Genomic DNA, 12,210 nt, shown 5'->3' with positions numbered 1-12,210 from the left:
TTATTTAATACAACTTTAAGATATAACTTATATGAAAAGTTCATTACAATTACCTAATTTATTTTTAATAGTTTTTTTTTAACTGATGACTCTGGATTGAGATGTTTTTATTAAATCAACAATATCAAGTATCTTATTTATCAAAAATCACATGAAGAAAAATCATTGTTTTGGGTGGGTAGTTTATAACCCTTGTGCCAAACTTTGACATTTTATAGTAGCTAGCAGAGATAAATATAAAACTACTTGACCAGAACATTTAAAAAATGAAGAAAGAAAAAAAAAACAGTTGACTAATACATCTAAATAATAATGTATGCTGACAATTGTAAAGACATTTTGAATTTATTTTTAACCCATCAGTTTAAAGCCAACAGATTGGTTAAAAGTCTACTTGTCATGTGAACTTGAGAAAGTATTCAGGAATAAGTTTCCAACTCTCTGAAAAAACATTTAACAACTTTTTTTGAAAGCCAAATTAGAACCTGTCATATTGTTGGTACTGAAACATTATATACATATGTCATATAAATACTTAGACATATGGACACACAGAAGTAGATCTTTGGGATTCGTAAGATTTTTCATTTGCCAGTTTTTCTTCTCCACTTTAGACCATTAGTCATTTGATTATTTGTTTCCTGCTGTAAACAATTATCAGTGAGGAAACTCCAAATTTGCATTTTTAAAGGGACAACTCTTAGGTGAAACAAGATGAAGGAATTACATTTTACTCAAGCCAAAAAAAAAAAAAATGCTCTAAAAGTTCAGTTAACATGGCCAGGGAAAGCAGACACTGTTAATTGTGATTTTCCTAAAGAGTTTTATAAATTGACTTACTGGCTTAATGGTGGAACATTTTAAGGAACAGAGCTAAGGAAGCATGCAGCTTCTAGGGCCTAACATGCAGGCACAGCTGTAAGGCAGAACAGATCTCAAAAAGTCAAGGGTTTCACTTTTATATAAAATCCTCAGGCCCTCAAAAAAAGGAAAACATTATGGGATCAGACTATGCCACGTTCTTACCATGCATTTCACTACAAATACATTTCCCCTCAGGTTGGTGGCCAGCAAAAGCCAAATAGCACATTCAATTATCAGCTCTTATCTCATAGCAATCTCACTATTCAGTGGGGGTTTGGGATGTTTCCACACCTTTCAGGTGGCCAAAGCTTATAAATATCTCTTCCGATAACCAGCCCTAAAATTTATATCTCCTACCTAGCTATTACATACACAAAGGTCAAAAAATTTCTCATTGTGCAAAGTCATTTTTGACACCCAAAAAAGCCATTAAGATCCAGTAATGAAATTTAAAAGGTGTGCAGTTTAAGATTTGCAAAAAACTTGCCTGTTTACAACTCTTGGGATTTGTTAAACAAAAATAGTGGTTCCTCCTGAAAACATCCCTGGTGGCTTTTCTGTTGTAAGTAATCCCCAGTTATTAGAAGTTATTTTAGATCTGTTATGTGGGCATCAAGGGTGGCAAGAGAAAAAAAGGACAGACAAAAGTAAAATGGAGAGAGACAATTCAGTTGACTGAGAAGAAAAATATTTTCAAAAAACAAGATCCAAAGAGAGAAAGATCTTTTAGATTCAAACTCACACACACACATACACACACACACACACACACACACAGACACACATATTAGAAATATATGAACATATATTCCAAACATACATATGTATATATGTTCATGTTATATATATTTACATCTTTCTAATATATATGTAATTACATTTAAATATAATGACATATATTATAAATTTGCTTTTAATTAAGCTTTTAATCATAGATAGAGCTCTTAAAAATATTTTTAAATATCTTACTACCACATCATAGTTGGGATAAACTGCTATTTTAAAAGTAACACAAATACCAAACAAAAAAGAACTAGACATAGGAACCAAACTCAGTTTGCTGTGGTGAACAGTGCAGAATGTTAGCATTGGGTGGCCACTACTGCTCCTTCAGTTTGGCCTTGGCTAGCAAAAGATGGCCTTGTTAGGTAGACAAAACCTCTTAGGCTTAAATAGAAAAGTTTTTTAAAATCCTTTCTGCTAACTGGATTTTTTTTTTTTTTTAGAGCTACAGGAGTTTTAGCCAATTCAGATGCCTTTTTTCCCACAATTTGGAACATTCATTTGGATTTGACTAAGTCAGAAAGAGATGGTCATACCTCACAGGAGAAAACTGAAACGACAACAACAAAACCCCAAACATAAACAAACAAAAACAGACAGGCAAAAGAAACAACTGCGCAATTCACATGATTACTGAGTGTTCTGATGGTAAGGAGAAGTTAAAAACAGCTGATTGGTAATCTTAACTTTTAGTCATTAAGGAACATTTTTAAGACAAAACTCTAATTCAACTACTTACCTGGAAATAATGCTCAGGCTGATGATCACTCGCTACCATTTTAGAGAAGTAGGAAAAAACTCAAACTCACCTTCCTTGTCAGAAGCAAGTTGAAACTCAAGAAAGGAGGTGCCTGCTCTCCACCATCATGGAAGCAGGAAAACTTGCCTTTTGTGTTGGAAGCGAGTAACCCTTCAGAAAAGGAGTTGTACAGCAAAATCAACCTTAGATTTCAACCAAATTTTGGGAGATCAGGGACTCTCTAGAGGGGAGAAGCTCCCCAACTTCCACAAATTTTCCTATTGGTTTGAGAAATGAAGATAGCCTAGGTTAATATTAAGCAATATTGATATTTATCAAAGGCCAGGGCCGCCTTTGTAATATTTCTCTCTTCCTTTTTAAATCTTTATTGGTGCGATTCCTCAAGGCCTTAGAAATAGAAATTCCATTTGACCCAGCAATCCCATTACTGGGTATATATCCAAAAGACTATAAATCGTTCTACTATAAGGACACATGTACACGAATGTTCATTGCAGCACTGTTTACAATAGCAAAGACCTGGGATCAACCCAAATGCCCATTGATAATAGACTGGATTGGAAAAATGTGGCACATATACACCATGAAATATTATGCAGCAATCAGAAATGATGAGTTTGTGTCGTTTGTAGGGACATGGATGAATCTGGAGAACATCATCCTCAGCAAACTGACACAAGAACAGAAAATGAAACACCGCATATTCTCACTCATAGGCGGGTGATGAAAAATGAGAACACATGGACACAGAAAGGGGAGTACTAAACACTGGGGTCTATTAGGGGGAAAAGGGGAGGGCCAGTGGGAGGGGGAGGTGGGGAGGGATGGCCTGGGGAGAAATACCAAATGTGGGTGAAGGGGAAAAGGAAAGCAAAGCACACTGCCATGTGTGTGCCTACGCAACTGTCTTGCATGCTCTGCTCATGTACCCCAAAACCTAAAATCCAATAAAAAAGTTTTAAAAAAAATCTTTATTGGTATAAAATCTGTTTTGTCAGAAACTAGGATTGCAACACCTGCTTTTTTCTGTTTTCCATTTGCTTAAATGATTTTTCTCCATTCTTTTATATTGAGCCTATGTGTGGCACTGCATGTGTGATGGGTGTCTTAAAGATAGCATACTGGAATAAGTCATGGTTCTTTATCCAGCTTGCCCTTCTGTGTCTTTCAATTGGAGCATTTAGCCCATTTACATTTAAGGTTAGTAATGATGTATGTGGATTTGATCCATTCTGTGGCTGCTTATTTTGCAGACCTGTGTGTGTGGCTGGTTTTTAGCATCACTGGTCTGTGTACTTCAGTGCGTTTTTGTAGTGGCTGGTGATGGTTTTTTCTTTCCACAGTGCTTCCTTCAGGAGCTCTTGTGAGGCAGGTGGTAATGAATTCCCTCAGCATTTGCTTCTCTGAAAAGGATCTTATTTCTCCTTCATTTATGAAGCTTAGCTTAACTACACATAAAACTCTGGGTTGAAATTTCTTTTAAGAAGTTGAATATTGAGCTTCACAATCTCTTCTGGCTTTCGGGGTTCCAGCTGAGAAGTCCGCTGTTAGTCTGATGGGTTTCCCTTCGGAGGTAACCTCACCTTTCTCCATAGCTGACTTTTAACATTTTTTCTTTCATTTTTGACCTCGGAGAATCTAATGATTATGTGTCTTGGAGATGATCTTCTCGTGGCATATCTTACTGAGGTTCTCCGGATTCCCTGAATTTGAATGTTGGCTTGTCTGGCTCACTTGGGGATATTCTAATGATATTCTGAAATACGTTTTCCAAGTTGGTTCCATTCTCACCTCTTTCTGGTATATGAATCAGTCATAGATTTGATCTCTTTACATAATCCCATATTTCTCAGAGGTTTTGTTTATTCCTTTCCATTCTTTTCCCCCCATTCTTGTCTGCATGTTTTATTTCTGAATGCCAGTTTTCAACTTCTGAGATTCTCTCCTCTGCTTGGTTTATTCTGCTAGGTGGTCTTGCACATGAGATGGGGCTGGTCTGATTTCAGCACTCCTTAGTCTGCTTGCCTCTCCCAGGGCCCCAGCCTGGCCACACCTGCTTACAGGGCACTCTCGGGTGCCCACACACACTACAAGAATTTTCATAATACAGTCACACCCAATCACCATGTACTGTATTATGAAAAGTCTTGTACTGTGCTTCTCAGCTCTATCAGGTCAGATATGTTCTTTATACTGGCTCTTTTGTCTGTTACCTCCTGCAATGTTTTACAATGATGTTTAGCTTCCTTGCATTGGATTACAATGTACTTCTTTCACTCAGCAAACTTTGTTTCTACCCATATTCTGAATTCTACTTGTATCATTTCAGACATCTCAGCCTCAGCCCAGTTCTGAACACTTGCCAGAGAGTGCAATCATTTGGAGGAAAGAAGGCATACTGAATTTTTGAGTTTTCAGTGCTCTTGTACAGATTCTTTCTTATTTTTATGGGCTTATCAACCTTCAACCTTTGAGGATGCTGACCTTTAGACAGGGTATTTTTATTTTATTGTATTTCATGACCCTGACAGTATGATTGGGGTGTAAGGTGTATTCAGCTTTGCTTCTGGAAGATTTTAGGGGGCTGATGTTCAGCTACCAATTCCTAGACTATGTGCTTTAACTCTGAGGAAATTGTATTGGGCCCCAACTTTGTTTTCTGGCTCCTCCAGGTTTGGAGTCCACTGTACTGAGGGACCAAAGTGCTGGACCTGCAGGAGAGTGCCTGTAACCCTGTGGGTGTTCACCGTGGTGGAGGCAAGACAGCTCAGATGAGGGCCAGGGTGCCCCTATTGTGTGCTGTTGTACTGGAGTTCTATTGGTTTGGGGTGGGGTGCCTTCTGTGAGCCCCCAAGCAACAGTGGTTGCTCGGGATGTAAGAGGGTCCCTTTTTCTCTGTACAGTATTACCTTAAGGGTGAGGTGCTGGAGGAGGTGGAGATTTTTGGCTCTGTGCCTGCCATGGCTCCATCTTCAATAGCAGTTGGCATGGGCTGGCATGTGTGTTGCACTCCTCTGTGCTGGTAGGGCAAGTGTAGAAAAATCTTGTATGAAAAAAGCCCCGTGTAAACACACACCAACAAAGTGATGTAGTAAGTTTCCGTATTAAGAGCTGCAGTATGGAGAGGCAATGTGCAAACTGGTGTATGCCTGTGTGGGCCACCTTGCTACAGCTCTCCGCTGGTCAGGCATTGTCCACTGGCACAGAAGCTATGGTATAAGCAGGTGTCACCACGCTGGGGCCCTGGGAGAGGCAAGCAGACTAAGGAGTGCTGAGGTCAGACCAGCCCCATCTCATGTGCAAGACTGCCCAGCATAGATCAGGTCTGAGAGGAAAAGTCTCTCAAGAGTGAAGCCGCAGCACAGCACAGCTGCTCTACAAAGACATGGCCAGACTCCTTTTTCAAATAAGTCCCCCTTTTTAAGAGGGTAACTCTCAGACCTGATCTATGCTGGGCAGTCTTGCACATGAGATGTGGCCAGTCTGACCTCAGCACTCCTACAGTGCTGGGGTAAAGTGATTCATAAGAGCAATCTTAGAGAGATAGCTGTCCCTGCCCTCCCCAGAGGGCTCCACATCAGCTGGACTGCTGCTTCACCACTTTGCTTGTTTCCTGTGGGCTCTACCGCAGAGAGATGCGGGTTAGCAATTACTTAGTGCAATCAGCCCAGGATGTGGGCTCAAGCCATAGTTCCCTGATGATCATGTGTATAGTACCCATGGGAGAGGGAATGGCTTGCTCCTTAAGTCAACTGCAGCTTCTTGGAGGTGTCAATATGGCACTTAGGGTCTTTGCTCCATTGATATTCTGAGAGTAGCAAGGACAGTTCCACTTCAGAGGCAGTGGCAGAGAGGATTTCAGCTGCTCCTGGAAGCTCTGTCCAGGGAATTGCTGAGTTGCTACTGCCTTAATAGCTCCAGTGGAATGTTGACAGAGATCCAGGCTGGGAGAACCTGCCCATCAAGGAGCTATGGAAACTGGCACCCACCTAACAGTCTGGCCACTTTTCCATAGGGCTGCTGTAGTATGCTGGGGTCCACTACAGTCCCTACTTGCCTCAGAGTTTCCAGTACCTGAGAGTATCACTAATGAAGGCTGCAAAAAGGCAAATGATAGCCTGTCCCTTCCTCTGGGAGCTCTGTACCACTGAGATACAAACTTGTTGCCAATCTAGTCACACCTACAGGAGGTGGCTGGACAAGTTGAGAAGTCATGCTTAGACAAAAGGAACAAGAACAGGGTCTTGCTTAAAAAAGAAGTCTGGCCACATTTTTGCAGAGCAGCTGTGCTGTGCTGGGGTTCCCTTCAGCCCCTGGTTGCCTCAGGCACTCTGAAGCCCTAAGGCTGAAATGGCTGAGTTTCCCAAACAGCAAATATGACAGTCTGGTCCTCCCCCTGGGAGCTCTGACCCAGGGAGGCCTGAAACCTCTTTCAGCCAGAGAACAGCAGTGAAGGCAGCTGGAGACCCTGATTGAAAGGCTCCACCCAGTGACAAGAAATGTGGTCAGGGACTGACTTAAAAAAGACTGGCCGAGTTTTAGTAGGGTGGCTTTACTGCACTGGGGTACCACTTCCACCCCTGGTCAGCTTGGGCTCTCCAAAGCCCACAGGCCAGAACAGCTGATTGCCCAAACTCAAAGGTGATGGAACCCCTCTCCCCTCTGGGAGCTCTGTCCCAGGAGGGGATTCAAATCTCTTGTTGGCAGAGGAACACTGCTGGAGGTAGCTGCAGGTCCCATTTGGGAAGTCCTGTCCAGTGAGGAGAAACAGGATCAGGGGCCTGCTTACAGAATAAGTCTGGCCATGATTTGTTAAAGCAGCTGTGCTGTGCTGTGGGATCTCTTCTGCCCCTGGTCAGTTTGTACACTCCAAAGTCTGCAGGCTGGAATGGATGAGTCACCTAAACAAAAAAGATTGAGGCCTGCCCTATCTTTCAGAGTTTACCTTGTATGATGGCACTTAATCTTTAGGCTGTTAATTTTACTGTCAGCATTAGAGAGTCGTTCAGAAAGAATCTCACTGTTATCTTTTAGGTTAGACACATGAGAATTGATTGCTTCCTGTAAATAAACCCGTTCATGTCTTGTTCTCTGGAAAGAGGTCTCTTTCTGCTACCTGACTTTGGTCACTATCATGTAGGGTAGCAGCTGGTCTACCATGAGATGACTATATTTCCATTTCCAGCCTTTCCTTCTGGCGTTTTTCATTCTTGAGCTCAGAACTGAGCATTTTATTCTCAGTTGTCAAAGTGATAAGCTGTTCACTGTACTGAAACACTGTTTTTGCTAATGCTTCCTCAGTCAATTTTATAGCATTTCTAAGACTGTCATTCTTTTCTTTCTCACTTTCAGTGTCTTCTAAATATTTCTTTTCCTTTAGCTGGTTCTGATGTTTTATTATGTCCAGTTCCAGTCTTAGCACGGCAGGTTCTTCTTGTAGTATGCAATTTTCATGCAAGAGATCCTCGTCTTTCTTTTGGCTAAGAGCAATCTAAGTAAGCAAAGAGAACTTTTAGTTAGCCCTCAATAGAATGACATAATTTGTTCTGAAATTAAAGAGTAACCTGTATATTTGTATAATGAAATAATTCCCGTAGAGAATATTTAACTGGAAAAAACATTGGACAAAACTTCAAGCCTAACAGAGTGTGAATTCCCAAAAGTTTAAATATTTATTTCAAGATTATAAAAAATAAATCACTAGAGAATTTTTACGAATCTCAAAATTGTAAAAGCCTTTCTCTGAGTTACAAAAAACCCAGAGGCATAAAATATAAGATTAACACATTTGACTATATATTTTAAGTTGCGTTTACACTCTGATAAGTGGATAGAAGCAATTTCTCAAAGTTCTTTAAGTTCCTTTGTCTGAAGAATGTTTTATCAACATTCTACTTTTCTAGTATTTGTATAGTCAGGCATAAGAATTACATTTATTCATCATGGTTAAATCTAAGCACTGTCCCCTTCTACATTGTACACATCTGCATCTAAGCACCACACTTCTGCATACAACACTAAACTCATGTAAGATAACAATACTTAAAAGGAAAGGTTGAAAAATATGCAAGATGCAGCATTTTCCTCAGGTCTTCTGATGCTACTTCTAGTGATACTCCACAAAATCATAGTTCTTTCTATGGTATAAATATATAAATACAAAATAAGTCTTTCATTTCAAAATATGAATGGTAAATATATTACAACTTATAGAGCTTTTCTTAGAACTCATGAGATTATTTGCCATTGCAATAACTTTTATTTCCTCTTTATAATGTTTAAAACAATAATTCATGTTAAACAGAGGAAAACATACTGAACTATTTCTCTGGGAACAAAATACTTATCGATAAATTGTCACTAAATGTGCATTATGGCATGTCACTGTTTCCAAACCTCTTTGCATTGAAATGAGAAACTACATGGAGTAAACTGGTATTCTCCTCAAACGTAAGGATAGTGACATCCACAATATGGCCTCTGAATCAGCTATATATTTCCTGCTTTCCTATGAGTGAAAATAATGAACTGACCTTTCCATTAATATTCTAAGAAGATGAAATAATGTCCAAAAGCTAGAAAATCTGTTGTTAATAGTAAAACTTATTTTTGATAGTAAAAAGAACTTCAATTCTTATGAAAAATACCAAATGTTTCTCCTTTGGATTGAGGCCATTGTGAATGTCACCACTAGACTGCTGCAGGCAAATGGAGTTGAATTAAGAACATGGCTTTATTCTATATATACATATATAGATACATGATAAAGGATATATACATATATATGTCTATATATATGTGTGTGTGTGAGATATAAAAATCCTTTATGCTTTCCAAAATACACAGGGTTGGGTTTTCAAATATACACATATAAAAATATTTGAAAATGACCAAAGAAAATTCCTCAGAATTCATTTTCTTTTCAATCACTTCTATCTGCTTTTGATAATCAGTCAGAATCTCAGCTAGTAATATTCTACCATTCTGTTCTTCAGAAAGTTGCTTCTGGTTAATATTTTGTTCCTGCACAACCCAGAGATACAGTACATTTTTGGTTTAATAGGACTGAAAAAGAAAGTCTAAAAGAGCAGAACCTCTTTTATAAAACTGTTAGAAGAAAGTAGCCTCTTAAACAAAAACTTTTAACCCTCAAGAATCATTAGAATTTTAGTTGCATACATAACAGTCAAATTTCTCTAAGAGGAAAAACAGTTCTTACCTATAGAAAGATACAGTACTGTATAATAAAATTTCTGTCAAAATATTTAACACATTTCATTACAGTTTCAAAGCTATTTAGCCTGTATTTTAACATCAAAATCCATAAATGAGCATGAATGTCAGTAATTAAACTCATTTCCCATTTCTTCATTCTGAAAACATAGACTGAGCATCACAGACTGAAATGCCAAGGTTTACAAATACTCTAACTATAAATGTCATAGCACATTTTAAAAATTAGATAACAGTTTTGGTGTGTTTTACATCTAAATAACATACCACATTAAATCAAAGGAATATTATAAGTAATACTGATGAAACATAAAATTGAAAATATAAAATTTGTATCTGAAATTAATATACCTGATCCAAATTGTTTCTTACTGTCCTTAATTCCATGGCTTGTGTTTGCAAAGTCTGTTTGCGTTGTTGGTCCATTTCAACTTCTTTTTCATATTCCTCTTGTTTTCTTTTTAAATCCTCTCTACCTTTTTTGTACAACATATCTGCATTCCTTGTCTTCTCTTCTTCTTGTTTTAAGGCCAATCTACAGTTAAATACAGTTATAGTAAAAGTTGTTTTGTTAGAAAATAAAAAAGTTTATTTTGTGATCTAGCCCTTCCTGTATAGGTTTATTATTCAAGTAAAATCTCTGTGTTTTTGACTATTTTTTCTTTCTAGTTTTCATGCTTTTAATTTATTCCTTCAATCTCTCCCAAGGGATAAATACTTGAAAGGTAGAGAGGAAAGAACATCTTGCTAATTGGTGAGTTTTTGTTACTAGTAACTCCGATAAATGTTATGGGAAAGGATATTAGAAATTATTCAGTAAAGTTACAAGTTGAAAATTACCTCTTTTTCACACAGTCATAGGAACTTCTTAATTAGGACAGATCATTTCAAATTAACTAATTAAAAAGAACATACTATTTACAAATAAACAAGTTTATAAATTCACTAGAAAACATTTTAATTTTCACGAAATACTGCAAGTATCCCTAAAATGATTTACAGGGAAAGATGTCACCATCAGATGTCTTTAACACAATGTATATCTGCAGATTAATCCAAGACAAAGCAAAAGGGTCTCACATCTGTTAACCCAGCTGTCCCCAACCATGTTGGCACCAGTCAGTGGTTCTATGGAGGATAATTTTTCCATAAATCTGAGGTGGGGGGATGTTTCCAAAATGATTCAAGAACATTGCATTTATTGTGTACTTCTATTATTATTAATCATAATATACAATGAACTAGTTATATAACTCATCATAATGTAGAATCAGTGGGAGCCATGAGCTTGTTTTCCTGTAGCTACATGGTTCCATCTGGAGGTGATAGGAGACAGTGACAGATTATCAGGCATTAGATTCTCATAAGGAGAACACAACCTAGATCCCCTGCATGGATAGCTTACAGCAGGGTAGGGTGACACTCTTAGGACAATCCAATGCCACCACTGATCTGACAGGAGGAAGAGCTCAGGCAGTAATGCAAGTGAAGGGAAGTGGTTGTAAACACTAATGAACCTTTATTTCTCACCTGCCACTAACCTCCTGCTGTGTGGTCCAGTTCCTAACAGACCAGGGATTGGTACTAGTCTGTGGCCTGGGGATTGGAAGCCCCTGTGTTAGCCCATACTTTTTATATTTATTTTCTGGAAACACTTTCCACTTATATTCTTGATACCTATCTATTTTATAAACAACTCAGAAATTCCTTTTGGAACAAGACATGCTCTAATATTTAAGCAATGAAGAACAATATGTATTTTAATGTAGAACAGAATTAATGTTAACTGGTATGACGGATGTAAAATAAATTAATCATTAATCACTTTCCTTTTACTTTTTATTTCATGAAAGCTAAGAATAAAACTAGGAATTCCCAGGCAAAGCAACTGGGCAAGAGAAATAAAGAGCACCCAAACTGGAAAAAAGGAATTAAAACTATCTCTTCCCCAATGATATTGTCTTATACCTAGAAAACCATAAAAACTCCTACTAAATACTCCTAGATATTTTTTTAGACAGAATCCCTGTTGTTGCCCAGCCTAGATTGCAATGGTGTGATCTCGGCTCGCTGCAACCTCCGCCTCCTGGGTTCAATCAATTCTCCTGCCTCAGCATCACTAGTAGCTGGAATTACAGGCACGCACCATCACATGCAGCTAATTTTGTATTTTTAGTAGAGACGGGGTTTCTCCACGTTGGTCAGCACAGTCTCGAACTCTTGACATCAGGTGATCCACCCGGTTTGGCCTCCCAAAGTTCTGGGATTACAGGCATGAGCCATCATGCCTGGCCAACACTCCTAGGTTTGATAAATGAATTCAGTAAAATCTCAGAGTTTACAAAATAAATGAATATCAATCAGTATCACCACTATACACCAACTACAACAAAGCTGAGAGTAATTTCAAGAACCCAATCCCTTTTACAATGGTTGCAAAAGTGTAAAATGCCTAGGAATATACTTAATGAGGGAGTAGAGTGATCTATATAAGGATAACTGGAAAACACCACTGAAGAAATAATAGATGACACAAATGAAAATACATCCTATGTTCATGGACTGAAAGA

General features: G+C 38.3%; 1 protein-coding gene across 1 annotated transcript in view; it reads right to left on the bottom strand.

The window, feature by feature from the left end:
* Positions 1 to 666: 666 nt before the first annotated feature.
* LOC100408043 (POTE ankyrin domain family member A-like) overlaps positions 667 to 12,210 on the bottom strand; it is a 70,100-nt gene continuing 58,556 nt past the window's right edge. Inside the window, 2 exon segments of the mRNA XM_054246338.2 lie at positions 667 to 7,898; positions 9,992 to 10,175. Of these exon segments, the coding sequence (XP_054102313.2) occupies positions 7,575 to 7,898; positions 9,992 to 10,175 (508 nt within the window). The 3' untranslated portion in view covers positions 667 to 7,574.

The sequence above is a fragment of the Callithrix jacchus genome, chromosome 16, assembly GCF_049354715.1.
Source record: "Callithrix jacchus isolate 240 chromosome 16, calJac240_pri, whole genome shotgun sequence".
Lineage (NCBI taxonomy): Eukaryota > Metazoa > Chordata > Mammalia > Primates > Cebidae > Callithrix > Callithrix jacchus.
This window is presented reverse-complemented; position numbering and strand designations above follow the sequence as displayed.